A 24,850-nucleotide genomic window follows, 5' to 3' on the forward strand; every position below is an offset into this window, starting at 1 on the left:
GCCCATCTATATTGGAATTGAAACAAAAATGGCTTATAAGCACTGATTGCCTGCTAGGAGGCTTTAGAGAACAACAGTTGAGCATGAGCTTGGGAGAAGTAGCCACACTGATGATATGAGCGCTGTGGAATTTGGTCAGGCTTCTCAATTCACAGCAAAAATGAACTGTTTAAATGCTTTGCTTAACAGGGATGAAGGGAATATATAATATTTCCCATTTTATTTCATTTTTATGTTCTTCCTGAAGTGTTTTCTAGTTTATAAAATAATGATATTTGGACAAAGGAGGTGAGAAAGAACATACAGGAAATAGGACATTCATTATTCAAATCATTATGTCTCACTAAAAACAACCTATTTCACTTTATGTAAACTGTATCATTTGAAGAGGGGCGAATCCCACTGTCATACTGGTTACTGGAGGCCATTCATAGAATATGCTTCACCCCACAAATAAAGCTGCTGCTGCCAGACAGGTGTCATTATATTGTCTCCATTCTTTAAATTTCTCTATGAGGTTTCTCCACACTATGTCAAAATGGGATCACCACAACTTTCCTGCACTTCATGCTTCAGAGCTTCTCACAGTTATCAGGAGGAAAAGAACTTAATTGTTATTAGAGCAGTTACAGACCTTTAAAGTTCAGGATGACAGAATAATTTGATTAGAAGGGACCACTAGAGGCAATGCACTATAAACCTGTACTCAGAGCAGAAATAGCTTCAAATTTGGATCAGATTCTCCAGGCTTCATTCAATCAAAATCTTAAAATACTTAAAATACTTAAAGTACTGGAGAGTTTAGAATTTCCCTGGGCAACCTGTTTTGCAAAGGTGTGCATTCTTCATGAAAAATGTTGGACTTTCATTAACACTTTTATATCAAAACATGCATCCATAGCTACATTTACAATTTCTGAAATAACGTCTATGATGAGTTACCACCACCCTGAATTTAAATAATAAAAATGGTGCAGGACATATTTATAAATGGTATCTGTATGTGGCAGTGGCCCAGGTTAAATAGGTTTCTGGTGTTAGCTCTATTTTGTATAAATATTGTTTATTGCTAATGGATTCACGGAAACTTTTAGGGTTTTTTTTGGTTTTGAAACACTACTGTCAGTTTTTAAAACAGTTATGATGGTGGAAAGCGATTTGAGCAGCCATTTACAGAAAATAATTCCTTTAGTGTGTTTTTCCCCTCCCTGTATTTATATGAATTTAATATTTTCTTCTTGTGAAGAATATGGAGTTGAAAATGTCCTCTCTCTCAGGTAGAAGAGCTGATGAATGCACTGGAGAAGACCAGACAAGAATTAGATTCTACCAAAGCCCGTCTTGCCTCAACACAGCAGTCTCTGGCTGAAAAAGAAGCACATCTGGCTAACCTGAGAATAGAGCGAAGGAAACAGCTTGAAGAAATTCTAGAAATGAAGTAAGCATCTTGATTTCTCTAATTTCTAGGGGAAAAAAAAGAAAATAACTGCTTTTGTCATAAGAGAAAGTTTTGAGGGGTTTCTTTCGATGTTTTGGCTTTTCTCTGCATATATTTAAATCTCAATCTAAGGACTTCTAATAGTTTTAAGACACTTAAATTCCTTTGCAAGCACAGAAGTGCAAAAGTCTTGATTTTAGAAGTACTCAACATTTTTGTAAGTTGTCCTTTGTTGCGTGCAAGTAAAAGTATCAGTACTGTATAATTTCTGTGAGAAACTGAAAATCTGAAGCCCCATCTCTCAGTGGGAATGCAGTGCTGGAATCTCTGCTAGTGTCACATGCAAGGGAAGGGAGTTATTCATTTTCTATTCATGGTGCAAAGCTTGTTGCTTTGAATTGGTTAAAAACACTCCCAAACTAACAAAGAATTTTTACATACTGTTTACTGCTGTGTATGTGTTCAGAATGAAAAAGGAAGAGAGACATATAATTTAAATCTAAATTCCTCCATGGAAAGAAAAAAAAGTATCTGTTTTTTAGATAGAATAATTATGGGGCATTAAAGCTCAGAAATTATCTTTAAAATTGGCAAAAAAGGATGAACCTGCTATGACTTGGCTAGGCTGATAATTAGGTAGTTAACATTCGACAAAGAAAATTCACAGTTGTAATTTTGAAACAGTTTTTTTGAGAGTGGAAGCCATATATAACTTCAGGTCAATTTTTAGAGTTATCCTTGATTTTAAAGGAAGGGAAATAATCAGAAAGAATGGTTTTCATAATGTTATTGTAAATAAGGCAAAGTGGAAATGGAGTCACATAGCAAGGTTTTATAAAAGTGGATTTTAAGAATGTCTGCCAGGTAATACAGGTGCAGAAATTCAGTGTAATGGAAGCACAAATGTTTCCAGAGTTATCTAAAGAATTTTTGGTTTTGACTTTAATGAGATCTACATCCATACAGAAAAATGGAATTAGAATTAGAATACTATGTGGCATTGTATTTTATAATAGATACATTAAAAAAGATTTAAAAAAAAATAAGTTATATGTACATATTAATTGTCCCATCATAACTCAGATGCTCAGTGCCCATTATCTATTTTCTGTATAGTGCTTTGGTCTGTTTCCTCAAGTGCCTTCTCTTTTGTCCTAATCATAAGATTTTTATTCTTTAAAAATCATAATTAATAATTGCTTAAAAAAATAGAGGAAAAATTCTAATTCAGTTCATGTGACTTTTAAAATTTGGTACACAAAACCTCACAGAACAATCTGGAAAACAAGATTGGCAAAAACTGGTGATGTAGAACTTGTTTTGACAAAAGCTGTTGTATTTTATGAATGGAGGGCTGGGTGAGTGGTATTAGAAGTGAAAGACTCAGTAGCAAAGAGCCTATTTGTTTTTTAAGGTAACTTATTAATTGGAATAATTGACCAATAATTTCTATTCGTTGTTTAAAAAAATCAATATCCAGTGATTCCAGTTTTTGGCTATGAGTTTCCAGTTAAATAGGCATGAAGTGTGTGTTTAAGAACGTTCATGATGATTTCCTATGCTTCTGTTATGATCAAGTTCCAACCATAACTCTGCATTCTGGGCCCATCTGGCTGTCATTGTCAAGATGCATCTTAATTTACTGGCCACAATCAGTTGTCTGTTTTAGAAAACTTCTTCAATTGTCATTTCTTGTGCCCATATAAATTTGGTTATTTACGAAATATTAGAAAAAAAATGGAGAGCAAACTAGTCTTGCTCTTATCTGGTTGGTTTTTATGAACTGTAAACAAGATAAGTACCCATTAAATGAAAGGTAATTTGATAAAATCAGTTATTTCTTAACTTGATGCCAAATTGTGAAAAAAAATAAGGTTTATTTTAAAGAATTTGAAGGTATAAGTTTTAAGAAGAAGTTGCAGTTTCATGTCAATTTCCAAATTTTTTTTTTTTGAAATGTCTATTAAAAATATTACTATATTAGTTCTGGAGGAAATTTTTTTGCTATGGTCATATTATTATAGCAGTGCACACATAACTCATGCTGACATTAATGGAAGTTATGCATACATGTTAACAGTAAAATGCAGCATGTGTTCAAATCCATCATTTTGTCTAATTGTCCTGTTGCTTTGTGCTCTTTCTGTGTCTGAGCATAAAGCAAAAATCAATGCGCTTTTTATTTTTTAGGAAATGATACTTCAAAAAAATCTGTTACATAGTGTGACAATATCCATGGCAATGTTTTTTTTAAGAAATGTATTTATCGTCCACAGAAATATTTCCATTGGCCTGAGCTTTAAATATGGTAGTTGGAGATATATCCTAAGACTGCTTTTTCCAGACATTGTTTTTGTTTTCTGAGAGTCCTCAGGAGGTTGTGCTCCTACTTGTGAACTTCACAAGGCTTGCCTAGAAAAGCTTATTCATTTTGTAATATGAAGAGATTGAGAGTAGGAGAAGTTTCAGTGCTGTGATGTGGTGGAGGTTTGTCAGATGTTTCAGAAATGCCATATTTGTGGAGCATACTTTCATGACCACAGTGCTTTCATACAGATCTCCTTTCCTGTGTGGTGGTTCCTTCCCAAACTCATAAACCTGCTTGTAACAAAATTAGGTACCTGTATAGATAGATAAATGAGTATTTACATAATATTAAAATTGCCTTTTATATATATGTATGTGAAATAAATGCCTGCCCTCATGGAAAGTGGGTTTTGCTCCATGGGACAGATCATCTTTTTAGAAATGGTTGAAATTATTTTCCCTTTGGAAAATATAAAGTTTGACCTGGAGAGCCAAAAGTCATAAAAGAAAGTCTAATGACATGTGGTTGAAAAGATATAAAAATGATTGTCACTCTTTTTGTAAGTTCAAGTTTTAAACTATATGCATTTTATCTTCAACTGCAACCTCTAAAGTTAAAAAGAAAATCCAAAACTCCAACACCCAAGCTCCCCCCTAACTTTATCAAAATTAAGTATTTTCTTGGTTGAAAATCTTTAAATTAACTTTCTGTGATGTTTACTCTATTTATTAAGTACAAGGTTAGAAAATATTTCATTGTGGTTTTGCATTAATTTGATGATCTTTCAGTGACTTAGTTACATGTGGCAAACATTGCACTCAGTGAGTGGCCATGTGATTCATCCCCCAAAAGACAGAGCTTCATGTTTTGACCTGAAGATCTGAAAAGTCTTAATTTTTGAGATTTAGTTGTTAATTACCGAGTATTTCCTCTGTTAACTCAGCATACTCACTGCTCTGAAGCTTTCGGAATTCTTGCCAAGTGTTTGAAAGGCAATTTCCTTGCCTTAAATAGAGTTCATGCCATCACCTGTGGGTATTGCTAAATCAGTTTTGTTGGAATTGACTTTGCCCTGAAATTCACTGCAAATTTCCAGAAGAAAATGTATTTTCCCTTATGTGAAATAAATTGGATGGTTAGTAATGAAGCATTAAAGAGCTCCTAAGAAAAACCCTGCTACTAGTTATTTTATTCAGTAACAAAACCAGAACATTACTGTGCTGTCCAAAAAATATACTTTAAATTAGATTTTGCAGTAACTTTCTTACAGTGACAGTATAAAATTAAACGTGGTGACCATACTTAAAGGAAGGGAGTTCTTTCACTGAAAATAATAGAAGGAAATAGCTTTTATTTTTTTTTTCAATAGATTTACTCATTTAAAAGCACCTGTGTATAGTCAGGGATGAAATAGTTGTGGGAAGAAGGGGATAAAATGTTTTTTTTTCTGCCAAGCATTCAGTCCCAGCAGCTGCCACTCTGAGCACAAGTGCTGAACACACAGTGCCCTTTGCTGCTGGGTCAGTGGTTCAGTGCTCTGCCAGAGAAGGAGAGGGCACTTGCATTTGCCACTAGATGCCAGTCTTGGGTGCAGGACCATGGTTTGGGCAGGAGCAGCTCCACGGGGTGAGGAGGAAGCTTGTCCTGCTGGGAGGAGAACGTGCTTTGTCCCCTTGTCTGTCACCAGGTCTGACTGGTGCCCTCCTGCCTTGTAGAGCAAGAGCTTCAGGCATGGAAAAGCACACAAATGGCTTCAAGTGGACTTTTCAGGATATTGCAGGATGAAGAGGGTCTTTGAATGGATTCTGGAAGTCAGGGGTCACAGCCTAAGGGGAAGACTGTGTAAAATGTAAAATTAAAAAGTCAGAATTTGTACAGAAGTCAAAATGCTTTATGAAGTACTTGTGGCACAAGTATAAGAAAGTTTACCATCCATCTGGTTTTCTGCAGACATACCCCTTTTTTCCATCTATAAATTTTACTGGAGTAGAAGTTGGGGATTTCACATCTGTGTAGCAGCTCAGCAGGAGTTTCAGCTCTGACAAGAGCTGTTGGATGTCCAGAGAATCTTATCTAGATGTGTTTCCAGCACCTGGACAAATCAGCTCATGTCCCTGCCTTACATTATCTGATTACTCTTTCCATCCATCACTGTCTGAAGCTGACACCTGGGAGGGAACTCAACATGTTTGCCTTTATTTATGTCCTAATTGCTCAACTCTAAGAGGTTCTGACACCCACAGGAGAGTGGTTTCTTCCTCATTGCTGCGGGTACAGCAATAGTGAAAAGGGCTTCTGAAATCTCTGTGTGAGTAGTAAATCCAGTGCATCTGGAATGTTTCAGAGTAATTATGTATGCAATTCACCTGTTCAGGGCAAGCACAGGCCAGAGGCATGACACATATTGACAGAGAAATCCCTGATGAAATTGCAGGGACTCTACTTGCATATAGTCCTTACGTTAATTTCGTTTTTTTTTTTTGTTTCTTCCATAAAACATGAAGGAGGAGGAAAGGAATATTGCAAGGTAGGAGAAATTGGCAAAGTGATTTAGGGTTGGAACTGCTCTTTGAAATGGGTGGAACTCACTTCTTTAAACCACTTTAAAGGATCCCTTTCCTACAGTCCTGCCTGCTTTCTGTGTTACAGCCAGGCAGAACATTCCCCTGCACCCATCTTTCCAAAAGAAAAGCAGGAAGAGAGATAATCAGTTCTCTTCCCTACACTAGAACCTGAGGTGTTTCACTAAAACACCTAAAACTAAAAGGTGTTGCTTAGTTTATGCTCCTTTTGAAATGCTGGTACATTCTAAAAACAGTCAGTACAAACCTTGGTTATAGTTCTAGGCTGAATGAGCAGTAGTGGATACATGACATTAAATGAGTCTCTTTGAAGTTTAAGCAAACACAAGGGTCAGATTTCTTATATTATTAATAAAGTATTATCTTGAAAGAAGAATTTTTTTTCTACTTTTCCAGCTGTATTTCAGCTTACATACAGAGAAGGATCTCTATGATTATTTCTGTAACGTGAATTCTTTAACATTTCTTTACTCAATAGGTTAGATAACAGAATGTGTATAAATAGCTGTAAAGAAAAAATAATTTTCAGGAAGAAATGTACTTTAAAAAATAATTTTATTAGAAAGATTATTTTGACTTGTTGCAGCTGTTCAGATAGCAAGTTGATTGTCTCAAATTGTACCATTTCAAATGCAGAATGCTAGACTGTTTTTTAGTAACCTGTGGACTGCTTCAATTTAATTGTAGGATTCATGCTGAGAGTGTAGAGAGTCATATCCCAAGTTAAATACAAACAAACCAGCAGGATGTTGATACAACTGTGACTTCCATAGGAAGTAGTTAGAATGGTAATGTGGTCTTCTAACTTGGGTGGAAAGTCTCTTGTGACTGTTTTTGCCCCACAGACCTGTAACACAGCATGCCTTGACTAACACTTCTGACACCAACTTGCAAACACCATAAAGATTAGAGAAGGCCAAACGAAGGCTTTGTTCTCTGGAACAGAAGCTTTCTTGACTAAAATGAAAAGATGTTTTTCTTTTGTAAACAACGAAGGGGCTCTAAGCAGTAAAATGTTTCTCTCTGTGAGAATAGAATGAGTGAGCTGTTAACTTGTCACTGCTTCTCTTAAAGACATCTGAGTGTCGCCAAGTTGCTACTGATGTTCCTATGTTCAGATTAAAGTATAGTATACTTTGATTTTTTTTTTTTACTTTAAGATTCAAAATTTTGGAAATTTCATCAGCATGGGAAACAAATTTATTTTCTTAATTTTATTCTTTTCAGGTCATAATTTACTTTCAAAAAGGTTTTTCACCTGCTATTGAAGATTAGTAAGATCAGTTTAGGATTTCTTACAGACTCCAGTATGAGAGGCTATGTTTTCTCTACTTTAATATCAATATTCAAATAAAGGAAGTTGCATCTTCTCCCATTGTTTCTTGTCCCCTTTAGACAGTGGGAGAGGGCAGTAGCAACCTTTTCCAAGTGTTTCCAGGGAGACAATGTCTTCCTCTCTTTTATGGAAAGGTAGTGCTTATGTCACAGAGGCATTGTCTGATGGGAAACCAGGAGTTCACACATATTCCAGACAATGCATATTAATGTTTTAATAATTAAGCATGCTTTTCTGAGCTAGAAGACAAGTGTGGCTTGTTTTCTTAATTTCATAAAGATTTTTTCTCTAGTTGTAGAAGTGATCTTTCAGGTTCCTTTGATCCACATGATTTGAGGCACCTGCCAGGCAGAAAGAGAATTTGGTGGTCATTACCAATCTATATCCTAGGAGTGCACTTTGTTTTCCAGTTTTGTTGCCATTGTCCTTTACCCATTCTGGTACCTTGCTTCAATGGAAAATTAGCAGTCAGTGCTCCAGCAAACATTTTATATTGGAAATTCTACAATACCTATCCAATTTTCCAAAATAAAGCATTTTACAATATTTTTCTTTTGGTTTAGTGCTTGCCACAGGACCTGAATTGTAAAGAGAGCAAGGGGATCCTGCAGCTGCTTTATGAGGGGGGTACTTAAAAGACTTGGGAGTCTGGGGAGGGTAAGGCAGGGGGAAGAGGAGGATATGTTTGAAGTTTGAAGACTCAGAAAGGAAGGCATAAACTCGGTGTAGAGTTTAGCCAGATCTCCCAGCATGAGGAGTATCAGGCACTTGCTGAAGTGAATCAATGATTGATTTGAAGGGGAGAAGTTCTGCTTGGTGGAGTGGTTGCTTGGTGACCTTCTGGAGCTTGCTTCCACAGAGACATCAACTGATCCCAAAAGGGGTTAGACAAATTCATAGACAAGAGCTGGCTCTTTATGGACTTGTTTATTGATTGTTGTTCTTGACCTGTCTTCCTGAGATTTATTTTCGATCTGTAGTATCAGCTCTTTCCTCCCACATTGCTCACTTTCACTCAAACACACCTAGGGATAAGATGATTTCTAACACATTTTAATTTTTAAGAATGGGTTTTATTGAGTCATCTAATGGAATATGGAAAAATCAATGGTCACACGTTGAATGGCCTTTTGTGTCTTCTGTTGCCTTACTGTGGATAAGTGGATTTACAAGATGATGTAAGTGACAAAATGATTGGTTTAAAGTGCAGGTTATAAGTGAGATATGACAGTTACATGACATTCTCTAGTGATTTAACCACTTAGAAGACAGCCAGGATTAACAGTGTTTCAGGTTTACAGGTGTTTCAGACTGCTTGAAGGATGTGGAGATGCAGAGTATTATAGTCTTTTGTAATGTGAATGAAAATGTGAAGAAACAATTGCAGTTGAAAATCATTACCTTTAATTCTCTCATTATTTTATTTTTCCTTTTAAATCATTCTCTTTAAATTAAAATGCTTTTCTGTTTTTTATATTTAAGTACTTTAGGGGTTAAAATTTTCTAAATTTGTTATTTTTATCTGAATTTAAATTACTGAGCAGTTTAGCAATCTTCTAGATAAAGGAGAAAAAGTTAATATGCTACCTAGTAAGTATTAAACACTTTTTGTCTGGTTTGTATTGCATAATTTCTCCATTTGCAATGCTAGAAAGTATAAGGAATAGAAAATATGGTACCCTGCAATTAGTGATCTTGACAAAGCTGTATATACTATATTTTAAAATGACCTTAAAAATACTTTTCTTAGGTAAAACAATAATGATGGTAAAAATTATTAGATAGGATGGTATTTGTTTGGAAGCTCAGCCAGCATGGGAATGTAGAGGCCTCCACCTCTGATAATACACTCAAAAGAGCAAATGGCTCAAAAGTCAGAAAGGAAGGAGTAGGAGGCTGAAAGTAAAAAAAAAGAAGAAAGAAAGAAAAAGTTAGGCTTCTGTTTCATGGATTTTTTTAAAGCTGACTGAATTACGCCCTTGTCTACTGAAACCCTCTTAGTGTAATTCCCATTGGCCTCCGTGACACCTAGGGCAGCACTGATCAACTGCAGGCTCCCATAGTCCTAACCTCAGCCAGCTCAGTATGATTCTAGCAGATGTTTCTGCATTTTAAGCCTCAAAATATGATGGGTCAGGGTTTTGTTTTTTTTTTTCCCCCTTTTTCAAGTGGCAAATCTTGCATACTTGAGACTCAGGCCATGCAATTCAATGATAGGAATTATGAGCTGAAGGTGTCCCCAGTGGGATAATGCTGAACTTAATGTAAACTCACATCTTTGAAGATGGAGAAGGAAAGAAATATTAAAGGTTTGAATAATTTAAATTAAACTGGTGGATTATTCTTTAATATTGTATAAAAATGCAGAATAGAAAATGTGCTTGGAAATGCATGTTTTCTGTTGGAAGGAAAAGGTCTTATAAGGTCAGAAGAGAACAGAGTCAGAAGCAATCAAACAGAAGCAGTTTTCCTATCAGCAGAAGGGAAAGGTTTGATTAGCTTTCTCTGCCTTCCCATTACTCCTAAGGTGCTGCAGCGTAAATCTACTGCTTCCTTCTTCCTGTGCTTCCTTTGTCCTCCCCATGCCCCCAGCAAATCAAGTACTTCTCTCTGTGCTGCGGAAAACCATCCAAATTCCCATTCCTTACTTCCCTCTAGTTGTGTTCTCTTGTGTAGTAAGGTGCAGGGTGTGCTTGAAGTTTTGTGCTCTCTTGTCCAAGAGTGTTCACTGATAGTTCTTCTCTTGTGCTTTGTAAGGTGTGAGCTCACAGGGCAACCCTTCTGCCTGCAAGGCCATTAGTAACTTTTACTCTTTTATTTAATGTATATAATGACATCTGTAAGAATGTATCCTCCTAGAGGTCCGTACCTCTATCTTGAAATGAGTAAAAAATTTGCTTTTGGAGGAGGAGACACGCTTGTGGTGGTGGTGTTTGTGCCCTCCCACTGGACTGTGTCTAGATTACTGATTGTGACCCTGACCAGACTGATCCATCCCCTTTATCAGTACAGAGCCAGGTATTACGGGTTCCCATCCGTCCTCACTGTAATAAACAAGATAATAATAAAAGCATGCATGATGTTATGATTGTCAGCACTATCTGAACAATGTGAATACAGAAACATTGCAGCAAAAAGAAAATTTTTCAAATACAATTGGTAAAACATGACCTAGCAAACAAAAATGTCCTAAAGCACTACCTTTTCAAGGAACAGTGCCTCTCCTTCCAATGCTGTGTTGCTGTTTAGCAGAGACTAACAGATCATGAATTATGTGATGACAGTGAAAATCAGGATGAGCTCATCTCAATTTTCTCTCATTGTGAACAAAGCTAAGTCCATGCTGCTGTGCAGTGTATCAAGGTATCTCAGGAAAGAAAACCCCTGTTTAAGAAAGTACATTATATAAGTCTGTGCTAAGTCTTGTAGTCAAGCTGTTTTGTTCAGCATAAACATCACCTTAAAAGGACACCTTGGCTTGCTTCCTTGGGGTCAAGTGGCTTCCACTGAATAGAAAAACTTTTCAGGGTGAAACAAAAGCTGGGTGACAGTACAAACTTACATAGAATATCTTTAGTGAAAGATTTTATGGTTGTTGGTAAATAGAAATGTTACTTTTGTAGAGGACCTTGCATAATTTTAGTAGGAGTACTATGCTTATTGTGTTATATTTTAGTGCTAAAAGTTTTATTGGGGGATGCAAGCAAAAGGTTTGATATACTTTTTCCCCTCATATTTAATAATTATTTTCTCAAAACTCATCTAGTTTCAGTTTTGTAAATGTGCAGATGCTGAAGAGGAAATGATGATTTATTGGCTTAGATTAGAAATGTAAAATACTTTTTTGTGGTTAAACTCTTCCCAGTTTCTAACCACTCCCACCTCAAACATGTAGTTTATCATTGTTGCATTCAGCTCTGACCAAAATTAGGCCACACAGGACTTTGATGATGACCATATTGCTAAAATCATTCCAGTTATGATGGATTATTCTTCTCTGCTTCCCAACAGAGTTCTTGCATAGTTTGAAAACCAGCTTCCATGATTCTCACCTTCTAGGTGGGAGGGTGAAATGTAGATTGGTCTAACAGAGACAGTCATTAAATGTGCTACTTTGTTCTTTTGGTTTCCAAAGGCCTTGCCTTTATTATGGCTAGGGAGCAGAGATAGGTACTGAGCAGAAAATGCCAAAGGAAGGGGTTTTTTGTGTGAGGGGACTTTGTGGTAGTTGTGGTCACCTGTCTGCATGTTATGGCAAACTGTGTCCCAGAGGCTGGTTAAGAACAGTTGATAGGGAGAGCTTTTAAAATAAAAGGAGCATTTACTCCCATTCTAAAAGCCCCCAAGTTCAGAATACTGTCATTTTGTTAACTTGTGAATTATTTTCTATGAGCTGGACAACTTCATCCATCTCTTCCATGCCTACCTTGAGAAGTTTCCTGTGTGGTCAGTACATAAAAGTTAAGCAATTGATGTCTATGAGGTTTAAAGGAGCTTGTGTTGGGGCTAGTGTGAATTCAGTAGCAAAATGCAGGGATTATTACCTAACACCTAAAGAGGAGCCACCCAAGAAGGAGGGTAGATCATCATCTGACATCCAGCAACCTGATACCCTCTTAGCAGAGTGGAAAATACTCTGATATTCATGAGCTTAAAGGAAAAGTTTTAGTTCCTAATGAAAAATGTTTAAACCCGCAGCAGGCATGAAACAACCCTGGCTGCTTTCCAGTTTTGTTTTGGGTGCCCATTATCCTCTGTGCCCACCTGGATTATTTTGTCAGCAACTGACAGATGCTGAAATGAAACCATTGTTCTTGTTCTTGAGTCATTGCATCCCACCCAGATACCCACTGCTCTCTTATAAAAGTGCTACAAGGGTCCAATCAGGAAGGAAATTTACCTACAGAATTTTCACAATCCTATTGAGAAATAGAATTTATATTTTTTTCTCTCAGAATAATCTCCCTTCAACGCTTCAATACTGTAATGTTTTGTTTAGTCTAATGTAGGTTTTTGGTAATATCTAGTCTAAAAATGAATCTAATTAACAGATGACTTTAGGAAATCCCTCCTGTAATTTAGTAAGTAAATTAATAGGGGATATCAATATCTGACAGCCAAGTTCCACTTAAGGTTAATGTAACTATTACCTCATTAGTTCAAGTTTCCACTTTTCAAATAAAACCTTTATTGATCTAAGTATGTTTTTAACGAAGGACTAGATGAACTTTTGTGAAATTGGTTTTGTGAAATTATGCTGCCTTTATTGATACTGACTAGCTTTATAAATGTTTATCCTAATTATGTTTTATTGTGATTAAAAAAGATTGCAGATACTCTGCCATTTTTGTAAAGTGAGCTGTTGGAGCTTTTTTTTTGTTCAAGAGGAGGGTAGGGTATGGAGAATAGTCCCGCTCCAGAGAGGAGGCCCCTCACAGGCCATATGAATCCACTTACATGTAAATTGCTTGTCTGTATGAATTAAGGTGAAGGTTATGAAAGAACTGCATTTCTGTGTTTATTGTAGGATTTTTGACAGTCTCTTTCCTCTTTCAAGTAAATTTGGCTTAAGTCCACAGTCAGTACAGTTTTAAGTAAACTCCTCTTTTGTTACATTAACAAGGTTATAACATCACTGAGGCAGATTTCCAGCTGCATGAATTGAGGCCTGAGCATGCAGAGTAAGGGGATAATTAAAACCTTAGGGTGAGTGAGTTAAACTACCAGCTAAAATTGGATAAAAGGCTAATTGTCCATAGCAACATAGTGAGTGTTTCTAAATATCTGTGAAATAAAGATAAATATTTGTGGCCTTTTAATTCCTTTTTAAATGCTCAGATTCAGATTATATTTTAGGGCATAACAAAAATCAAGAGAAAGTAAATAGAAGGCCAAAGAATTATTTTCTAGGTATTGTTTTATTTTAGTTGTTAATTGAAAAACAGAATCCTTTTGAAGACTTCAAAAAGTCAGTGAAATTCTGACTTTCTTTGCAGTTCAGGAAGCATTTTAGTGTAGGAAGTATGAGCCTCACTGTGTGATACTGTATATCAGAATGGACTGGTCGGTGCTTTGTCAAAATTTGTCATATCTCTCTTTCCTTCCTCCTTTTTTTCATTATTGAGAGTGGAGTTACATACCTTTGGTGACCCTCAAGAAGATGACATAGAATCAGGCAAGATGATACATTACCACAAAGTTAAAAAAACAGAATGGGTTGTAATGGCAGCTTGTACTGAGCTAAATGAATTGTGAAGGCCCATTTGTTATTCATTAGGAGAAGCAGAGCAGATACTGTTCTGCCTTCATAGGGAGCCTTTAAACTTAAGGTCATTTTACACTAGTACCCTTGTGGCATGGACAGCATTTAATACATTTTTAACAGCTTTTACGTTTCCATGGTTTGCAGCAGTGCTTGTTGAATCATTTCTCTAATGAAGGTGTTTTAAAGTAGTTTAGAGTTACTTTGGGGGAAAAACAGGGGAAAAAAAGAAATAATTGGGTTGATAAAGTGACTTTATATACTAAAGAGCTAAGCAGGCAGAACATGTTGCTGTGAAGTAATGCATGCTGATTCCCCCTGCTGCAGAAGTACAGCCCTGGGGAGCTGTGCTTTTTTGTTGTTGTTGGTTTTGTTTGGGGAGGGCTGTTTTTTTAAATGTAAGTAGAATTAAAGTTGTTTTTTTCACAATAGTCATTTCTCTGAGGAAGAAAGGTCTGAAGATAAAAATTTAGGCATATTTTTGAGCTATTTCTGAGTTGATCAGGAGTTTGATGGAGAACATGCAACATCTTGGCATTTTTTTTGGGAAGTGTGCACAAAGTCTGTCATAACCCATGATAGGTACCAATATCAAGTATTCTGAGAATAATTTTTTCAAAAGCACTGAAGGAAGTAATGATTTCACAACCTCACATTTTACTTCAGGTGATAGCCTTTCATATTTACTAACTTCAAATTATGTTGTGGATTTAGCGGTCAAGAGCCAAATTACGGTGACTCTATTTCTGTTCAATGTATGAGAATAAAAATGGTGTACTGAATTTCATTAATTGTTTACAAAGAAACTTCATTAAGAAAATGCTAATTTAAATGTAAGATGGTCTTTCTTCCTAAAACCAGTCCATCCTTTGTTTTCTTTAGATTAACAGCATTCATCCTTTGCTCCATTGCAGGTGATTTCACTGCAGTATTTAAATTGATTTTACTCTTTGTGAGGATAAATTCTGACAAAGTGCATGTGAAACACAATCAGCATTTGAGAAAGAACAATTACTCATTCTTTTGGAGTAGAACTATTTTTTTTCCTGAGTTTTTGACCAATACATATTTTTAACATTGAAAGTCTATCCATCTTTAGAAAATAGCAAGCTTTATAATTATAAATGCAACCATGATTGCTTTTATTTAAGAAAAATTGCAGCAGTATTACTGACTTTTCCTCTAAGAGAAATATTTGTCTTCTTTTACCTTTTCACTAGCTCCACACAGTTGTTGGTGGTTTGTGAATTAAAGCTGTTTTAATGAAAACTGCTTTGATCTCTCTAAGGTTTTACAAGTTCTTCACACATTTGAAAATATAGACTGGCAATATATGTCTATTAAACATGTCAAGAGTAGTTTGGTTTTGTCAGAAAATGAACCCCATCATTTTTTTTATTCTAAAGTTCTCAAAATGCAGTGGAGGGACTGTTATCATCCTGTGTCCATGTGATACCCTAGAAAGGCATAGTGCCACTACTGTAATTTGTAAAAGTATATAGGGTGAATATAAAGAATTCTGTGAAGGCTAGACATACTTACCCTAGGAATTCTGAACTGGACTATGATATGAATTCAATTTCATTTTTATTTCACCCTAAATACATGTAATTAGTGTAGTCATCCAGCATTGCCTGAAACTGTTTATTTTTCATTTATGATACCTTACAATTTTATTGTCATGGTTTTAACTTATTTGTCAGAAATGTAATATAAAGAACATCCCTATAAAAGGAGAGTTCAATATTAACTACCTGTGACACTTTGTTGTCCCTTTAGCACAGAGCTGTCTCCTAAGTTGAGGATTTTACCAGTACCTCCCAGTTCTGGAGTTAGTTCTGGTGTAATCTTGACTCAAACCCCTCTTGGGTTGCCATTGCTTGGGCATCTTGTAACATCTTCAGATGGATTCTGTAGCAGCTGTGATCAATGAAACACAAAGCAGCCAAAATATTTCCTGTGTGCCTCCAGAATGTTCTCTGCATTGTGTGTCATTAGGATGGTCCCTGTGCCAACTGGGGCTTTCCCAGAAAAATTCCAGATGTTTGTTCTGCCACTCGAAAGTGATACTTTTAGTCCCATGCTTTGACTCAGCAGAAGTTCCAGAGTTTGAACAGGTTAAAAAGCCACAACAAACCAAAGCAAATGAAGCAATAATGATCTCTTGAACACTGGCACACAGTTCACGGTAATGACTATTGAATCAAATAGAGACACCAGGAGGAGAAAAATCTTTTCAACAAAGGTTGTTCATATTAACATCCTGTTACAGTGACTCTGTTGAGACCTTCAGAATTAAATTAATATTCACTAAAATACGACACTAAATTTGTCTCAGCTGATCTGCAGTTATCTTTGAGTTTGCCTTCTATAAGTAGTGTAAGAAGAATTTGCTTGTGGAAGTGCTCAGTGACCCACTAAATTTTTAGCTTATTTTAGATAGTATAACTGTATTTGTGTATCCTTGACTGAAATTTGATTATAAAAGTTGTCCACCCCAGTCTCTGGAAAGGCATGTAAAAACCCCAGACACAGGTGATAGCCAGGCCAACTTTTATAAGAAACAGCTTTTTGCCTACCCTGCATTTTTTAGAAGAAGCAGGTTTTGAGATAATAGAAGTGTACCTATGGTGGCTCATTTTCTTTGATCCTGAGTGAGTCAGCCCTATGAGTGATCCAGTGCATCCGGGCAGAATGACAGTTTTACCTCTTGTTCAGAATAAAGTGGCTCCTTTTGCTGTGGCACAGAAGAGCTGTGGTGTGGTAGGATTTGTGGGAATCTGCTAATGGTTAGAGCTTTCCAGTGTGCCTGCTTCTGCCTAGGATAGCTGAATCTAAGTCTGTGCAAATAATCAAATTTGACTGAGTAGTTATTAGGTATTACAAAAATATATTGGAAAAACATATTGAAAGGTTAGATACATGGTAATCCGCAGGCAAAATCTAGCAGTGGTTGTGGGTTTTTTCTGTGTTATTCTGTTATAAAGCAAGCAGGGAGTTGTTTTAAAGGAAGTGTAAGGAAAACAGCTTGATTTCAAAGACTCAGCATTGTGGTGAATCTGGTAAGACTATGAGAGGAAGAAAATCATCTTCATTTGTATTTCTTCAGGTGACTAAACCTCAGACTGGTAAGAACAGTGGCAAATTAATTGACTACCAGGTAAAAGATTGATGTTGAGAGCAGATATCTTGCCTCATGAAGGAATGAACTAATTTCTGTACCAAGTGATTCTTTTGACACTGACCATTGTGGTTGGACCATGTTTTGTAGATGAGAAAGACCATAAATTCTTCTATGTAGAATTTACATGAAGACAATATAAATGCATACAGAGACTATTTAATGTGTTCTAATCCCAGTGCTGCTGCAGCACTTGTTTCTGAATCAGTTGAATCACAAAGCAGTCAGCTTGGGGTCTCCAAAAAAAACGCAGGCATTGGTAACACAGAGTGTGTTATCAGTCCTGTGTTTGTAAAGGCAAGCTCAAGGTGAAGAACAGCAGGTTCCAGGGTCCTGCTTGCCAAATCTATGGAAAGCCTGGAAAACTCTGTAGTTCCCTAAGTTAAGGAAGGAGTGTTGAGGCAAGAGCTGAGCTCAAACGAACTGCATAATAATGTACTGTTATTTCTGAAACATAAATGTACTGCACTTTGTAAGCAGGTGGCAGTAACAGTCAAAATCAGTCATTGAAGTCAAAGTCAAGAAAAGGAAGGTAAAGACATGAGTTAATTAAGATGGATAATAATTAAGATGTATTTCCTCCGTTGGAAGGTAGGGGAATGGCCTAGGTAATTTTGATGCTCTGAAGGGTTTAAGCTGTGTGACCTTCAGAGATTTTGACTGTGACTTGCTCCCTCAGAGTCACAGCTGGGACAGTCTGGGGGTAGCAAAGCATGTTTTCTTAGGGAAATAATAGAGGTACCAGCTGTTGTTAGGAGCCATCATGTCAGTAACATCATGTCGTGAATAAACACGGTTGTTAACTGTTACCTTGAAATTCCTGGTATCAGAGATGATATTTTTTAGATTTTTTTTTCCACTAGTGGAAATGAGGGATCTGATCTTCAGCTAATTTATAACTAGAGCTTTTAGATTTTGTAACGCAACAAATCAGCCCGACAGATTTCAGTGGGGAAAAGCTCCTGGTTAAATGAAGTGAGCTGCAAGAAGCAATAGTCATGACACAGTTGGGCAGAGACAGATGTGCAGATGAATAACTGAAATTAATGGCAGGCACCTTTAGGGGGCTGGTTAATCTGCCAGGAGAGAGTCTGTCTCTTTTCTACCCACTAGTACATCAGCTCATAAAAAATACAAATGAGCCAAATAGCAGCAAGAGCCTTAAGATCTACTTCCTCATTAGTGAAACTTCAGAGAAGCATTTCCTATAGCTCTGTACCTTTTTCTGCCTTTTAAGCAAGGTTGTTAATCAGAAGTATGAAGACTGAGTTCTTGTGGCAGGGGAAGAGATGGTAGTGGAATGAATCAATAAAACTAAGAGTTTATATTGAATTATTTTGGTAAATAGTATATTTAAGTGTTTTGATGATGAAAAAGATATTAATATATTTGATAAATTGATTTTGTATGCTGGATATGGACTGTCTTGTGTAGTAAACCATATTTTTATTAATGGTGTAGCTCATTAAGAGCAGCACTGTTAGTAGATCATGTGTTATTGTGGTCATTCTGAGCTATTAGGGTAGCAAATTCCCCTGTTAGACACAGCTAGGGCCAACCTAAGGAGAGGTGATCCAAGGATGTCTTTTCCTGACAGCATGGAAAAGTTCATGAACTGTAAGTTGTGTGTTTAATGTTGAAAGAAAAACAAAGTTTCCAGTTGGGGTGGGAGGAAATGCCCTTTCCAGAGGCTTAAAATAGAAAAAAGGGTAGAGAAGGCTGAGGAAAAAAATCCACCAGTATTCAGGTTTAGAATGATTCCTTTTCCTGTAGTTGTGGAAAAAAAAAAGTGTGATGGACAAGTAGAAAGAAGAGGTCACTGGTCAAGAGGTACATTACGGGTTGTTCAATTGTAGTGATAACTGGAACTGATAAAGTTAGCTAAGGGGGTTTCTAGCACTGAAAAACCCCAGAGGATGTAAACAACTTTGTTCCCTCTGTCTTCCTTCTGAAATGGCCCAGTGAAAGCTGGAGTTTGCTCCAAGCACTCTCTCACAATTTATCTTCTCTTTGACCTTTTGTTTGCATATGCTCCCTAATATATAGCAATTACCTCAAAGCTATTTGTAGTCATCATTTGGGATCATGTGGCTGGTTATGTGAACTGGTTTTTTTTGAAGAGTTGGAATAAAAATTGTTCCAGGCAAAACAACCAAAAAGCAGAATTGTAAAACTGGTTGCACATGTGTTTAGTGTAATGAAATTTATGCCTGACTCTTTCCCTAATGCTACACAATAGATCACGATGATCTTATTTCTGTACAATGTCATCTTCTGTGTGTCTGGGTTATCTGACTGTTGCACTATTGTTCAAATTGATTTGGGTGCTTCTTTCTCTCCTTTTCTCCTCTCCCTCATAAAGACTAATCCTGTGGACTTAAATATTTCTGTATTTCTTTTAATGACCTAGTTTATGCTTATCAGCAGCTCTTACAAAAATTTTCTTTGTAAGAGAAAATTTCTTTCTTTGCACTTTGCTAAATTGACACACTGCCTCTTCCCAAGTTCTTTGGTTGTGTATTTATCCACAGCCATGTTTAGAGGAAGGGGCCTCCAGGCATGAAAGATCCAGATGACAACAACAACAGAGAACAGTGATGTACTGGCTTGTGAACCTGTATGATTCACTTTTGAATTTTGTTAACTCAGCTTTACAATATCTTTGTCAATTTTTCTGTGCTCGTCTACATCTATAAAACACATACATGCACACACATAGATTTTGTGTTTGTCAGTGATGTGAAAGACCCTTTAACCCCCTTCTGCTCTCTAATAGGTTCAGGAATTACTGCTTTTAAAAGCACTTATTGACCTGATGGAGTCAGGAAAATCACACACTTCTAAAATACAAGGTTTTCTATGTCAGGAATATTATTCATTAGCAAAATTGTTCATTTATCTAAATTTATCCTTAGCCTATGCTTAAGTACTTCCTATAGGTCTGTAATTACCAGCTGACATGCCAGTTCCATGCAGATAGAGTGTCAAGAGATTCTAAGGCTTTGCTCCCTCTAGGGAGCCTCAGAGACCAAGAAACATATTAGCCATTTGGGACAAAAGTGATTGTATAATTTCACAAATTTTACAACATTTATGGAATTAATGAAATTATTCCTATTTAAGGACAAAAGCTTTTGTGTTTCCTTACCTGCCTTTTCTGCACAACAAAGATGTTGGCAGCCAGTTTCATACAGAGTTTGTTTATGTTTGACACAGTAGGGATGGCCTGCACTTTCTCAATCATCTGCTGTATTTGCATAACCTTGCAGAGTTAATGGCTGCCATTCTGACAAATTAAGCTGGTTTCCTGAGTCTTTAATGCATTAAGTCCTCTTGGACAAGTTATACTTTATTTTAATCCATGAATAGTGTTTTCTAAGTGTGGTAAATAATGCATTCATTTGTTTAATTCTATTGTCTTTTGACTTGTGTGCTAAAAATATATTTATGAACAATGCTAAACAAATATGGAGAAAACAAGTTATGTATCTATATAAAGGTAGAATTAATGATTATCAATGCTTAATAAAAGAAAAAAATTAAGTTATGTTTTAATCACTGTCAAATATTTGAAAACATTTTGGTTGTGAGGGTATTCATACTTTTTAAACTTTGATTTCATTACAGTAGAATCTTAGTTCCTGATTCCTGAAAATTACATAATTTACACTGGATGCTGTGAGTGTAGCAGGGACATTGCAGAACATGGCTCATATGATGGAGTTTCCTGACAGCTGCAATTTACATTGGAGTTGTCAATATGTGTGAACAGGTAGAGGCAAAATATCAGAAGGGAACACATGCTAATGTTATAAATTCCTGAAAATGTCATGTTTTGCAGGTAAGGTTGTGTTTAAAAATAGCAATCTGTGGGAATTGAGCAGCACTGAATCTGAGGCAACATCACCTACCTATTTATACAGCAGTATTTTTATAGTTCACAAGTGATCTATGATAGACATATTCTTGAAGCATCCTGGTATGGTAGAGGGATAGTGCTTCTGCAGTTTTTACTCTACAGATAACCGGAGGTATAAAGCTTCTTCTTTTCATGTAAATTCAACTTTTTACTGGAGTTTTTTTCAGTGAGAGCATCAGGCAATACACTAATTGCAAACTGCTTCAGGCTGTGCATTTCCTACTTTGCTGCCTGTGCATTTCAGGAAATACACCTGAGTGCTGGGAATGCAAATCTGCATCTGAGTTCATCACACTGGCACTTGTTTAGATAAATGAGATTTTCTCAACTCCACAAAATACGTGATAAGATGCTTGGATTAGAGCTGCCTTGTAACCCAAGTGTTGTATTAAGCCCCACCATAGAGCTGAGTGCAGAGGAATTGAATTGTTCCTGGCTACCAGACCTTCATTAGACCACACATACACTGCACTGATTTTTTTTTTTTTTTTGGTAACATGTCATATCTCTGGCAGTGTTCCTAAATGCTCTGTGTTTTGCATGCACAGGCTCATAAGCTAACTCTTCTGTGTAAGCAAATCTGAAAATGCTGTTTCTTCCATATAAGTCCTAAGCATGAGATCTCTCTGTGGATTACAGAGTTAAACAATGCTGTTTGTGAGATATGACATAACAACAAAATATTAAACAGGAGCTTAATTCTCCCCATTCTCCTTGGGACCATGACAGTGGCTCTCCTACTGGGAAATACAATGATCTATTATGAAAATGACAGCCCCACCTAGGGAGACAACAGCCCAATTCAAAGGACAGAGCCAAAAGCGCCTCCACTACCACCAGCAGCAATTGGGATCAGCTGGTGCACTAACAATTTAAACATCTGGTGGCAGGGCTTTCTCACTGGAGGTCTGTTGACTGTGGAATTCTCTTACACAGACACATACATGGTTTAACAAAGCCAAAGTTTTTTTATCCTCAGGGTACGGTGTCAGGCCATTTCCTTTCCCAGGCAGCAGCATTTGCTGATGGTTCCGCTGGCATGCAGTGCTGCATTACAAGAGTTGTCCTGGAGGACAAGAGCCAGTCTTGCCAGAGGATGAGCTGCTGAGCAGTGTCAGCTCTTCACCAGCTCTCCACAACTAGCAGAGCCCTTGAGGGAGTGCAGTGTCAGCATTTCTCTTATTCTTCCATGGGAATTGTCATTTTTGCTCGTTATCTCGGTTTTACATAGGGGCTGTACACTGCTGGGAGCTAGGAAGTCAGGATGTATGTGCTCTCCTGTTCTGCGTTCTAGAGCTTATGTTCAACTGCCCAATTTCTCAGGGTGCTTCTTTAATTAATTTCCCAAAAATGAGAAGACTTCATTTTTGTTCTGCAGGTATGGTTCTGCAATGCTTTTTCCCATCTGTACCACACCCATAAAATATGTCTGTGTTAAAAATAACATTTCAAAAACACTTGAGGTTACTGTAAAAAAATAACCAAGCTACTACAAGCATCCAGTTGCAGTGGCAAAGAGAAGACAGTGAATTTATCTTGCAGCTGTGGCCTGTTGTCAAACCTCATGGAGGAAGGGTTACTGTTCTCCTAGGTTGTCTCTGGAAACTTTTTTCCTAAAACTTGAGTGTTTCTTTTAGGACCAGGTGAGATCTGCAATTGCCATCATTTATTTGCTACTATTATACATATTTCAATTTATGAGCTCCTAAATCAAACATAACATGACTTATTTCACGTCATGGTTTATTTCAGGGTGTTAGGAAATTAAGACCACACAGAGGAACCAGTACTCAACGCTCAATGTGAATGAAGAAAACTGATGGAGGAATTAATACATATCCATGGGGTTATGATGTAGCATGACAGAGGAGTGTAACACAGTACTAAGTGCTGTAATGTAGATACAAAGCAGGACAATTCCTCCTCGCTGCCCCCAAATCTTCTACTTTGCTAAGTAAACATAAGAAAGAAGTTTAGCTGGAAAAGATAAAATATGTGTACTCACTTTTGAGTGGTTTTCCACCACCTTTTAGCTGCTTATCTACATGATGAAAATTCATTGTGAAGCCTGTGATAAGGAGATGCTGCTACTCTTAAAATGTCTGTAAAACTTTATGTGTAACTGTAGTCTAGAATAGTGCATTGCATTGGCTTTCACTGTGAAAATGCAAAAGGAAAATCTTAAGTGAGGAAAATTAGAAATGTCTTCTGTGCTATTTTAACCAGCCATGGTTTGAAGACTGTGCTAGAAAGTACAAGCAACTAACTTTTCCTTATCTCTCTCAACTGGTTATGAATGGCAATGACAGAGGCCAGGTCACCAATACATTTACATACAACACCCTTGAAATGATGACTAATTTAGATGTATTAATTTCAGCAAGTCAGTTTAAAAATAATTGCCTTTTTTAGACAGTTATGTAGTTTTTTTGTTTAGTTTCTTTTAATATTTTTATGTACTTCATGTAGCTAAGTTTGCACACATTCTTTTTAGTGTAAGTGCTAGTTTATATAGAAATAAATAAGCTTTTATAAGTTAGTGTAGAGGGAAATACGTTTAACAATACTGCAGAATATGTGTTGTTGGTGTTTGTGGAAGCAAAATACTTGAAAGTCAAAATTGTATACCCTTCATTTAGATTTTTAAAAATTTTTTTACTTTTAGACTATATTGACCATTACTATTATTTTTAATTCTCTTTTGCCTTTTTCTTTGAACTCAATTCTGTACTTTTGAACAAAAGAAAGCAGTGCAGGGCAGGGTAAAATTCAAGATGGTTGTACATTTAGTGTATGGAAGAAGGATGTTTATTTCTTTATGTGAAAAATTACGTTGATTGTTTTGGGTATTTGAGATAATACTGCATTTATTTCTGAAATAAAAGATGTCCAGGCTTTAAAAAGGGCATAGAAATTTGTTTTATGAGCTTCCACTAAAAGCCCTTATTCAATACATGCAAGTTAAAAAAACATGCAAATAGCAGAATCCACAATATTACTGAAGTCATATTAGCAAACTTAACTAATACCCACTCTTATATAAAATAAACATCAAGCTTCACCACCTTCCCTCAGGCATAGTTAAGAAGTATTGGAATGTTGTTCCAAAATGGCACGTGTCTTTGCAGTTCTAATATCATCATTATCCAGTAGATGCTATCCCACAAGTGGGAAAACAAAAATGTGTTCCAGAGCCTTTTCTGCTGTCTACATGTGTGGTAAAAAATTTCCATGCACCACATGTCTCTTCACTATATCTATATGGTGTCTGCCAAAATAAATATTTTATTCCATTTATTTGCAGTTGGTATTGCACAGGTCCTTCTAAGATTGAATAGTCAAAGGTCAAATAAGTTGAGATGAGCTGTAGTTTTAAAATAGTTGTGCCACTCATAATTGTGTGTATAGAGGTTTTTAGATATATACACATATACATCCGTACATTATAGATATACAGACATATTTGATTAAAAGCTGAGGATGTTTGCTCAGCAGAGAAGCAAAACCATCATTATCTGATTGTACATGGAAGCCAGTGGCTGCTAATCAAACCCGGGGCTGCATCTGGTTAAACATACTTGGCATGGGCTTGTTACAATTAGAGGTTTTGCCATGTCAAGGGAATCTTTCACTCAAAGCAGCGACCCATATTGTACTGAACAAACACATGAGTTTTTAATTGAGAACAATAGCTTAACAAACCACTTCCCAGGACCACTGAAAGAAAAAAATGTGCCTGTGGCAATTCTGGCACTGAATTGTGTTTATTTGAATCCATTTATTCCAAGCCAGGGTTCAATATACCAAGCAAATAAAAAAAAAAA

The 24,850-nt window shown here is 36.5% G+C and overlaps 1 protein-coding gene across 12 annotated transcripts in view; it reads left to right on the forward strand.

Annotated features, from left to right (window-relative positions):
* ERC2 (ELKS/RAB6-interacting/CAST family member 2) overlaps positions 1-24,850 on the forward strand; it is a 404,850-nt gene that overhangs the window by 207,294 nt on the left and 172,706 nt on the right. For all 12 annotated transcript variants that reach the window (XR_008483247.1, XR_008483246.1, XR_008483248.1 and 9 more), the window contains one exon: positions 1,278-1,438. Coding sequence is in view for 1 of the 12 variants with exons in the window: in XM_054280975.1 (XP_054136950.1) it covers positions 1,278-1,438 (161 nt within the window). In the remaining 11 variants the exon portion in view is untranslated. The remainder of the gene's footprint in view (positions 1-1,277; positions 1,439-24,850) is intronic.

Source organism: Melozone crissalis, unplaced genomic scaffold (assembly GCF_028551555.1).
Source record: "Melozone crissalis strain CALT ecotype California unplaced genomic scaffold, PUWL_Pcris_2 ptg000029l_1, whole genome shotgun sequence".
NCBI lineage: Eukaryota > Metazoa > Chordata > Aves > Passeriformes > Passerellidae > Melozone > Melozone crissalis.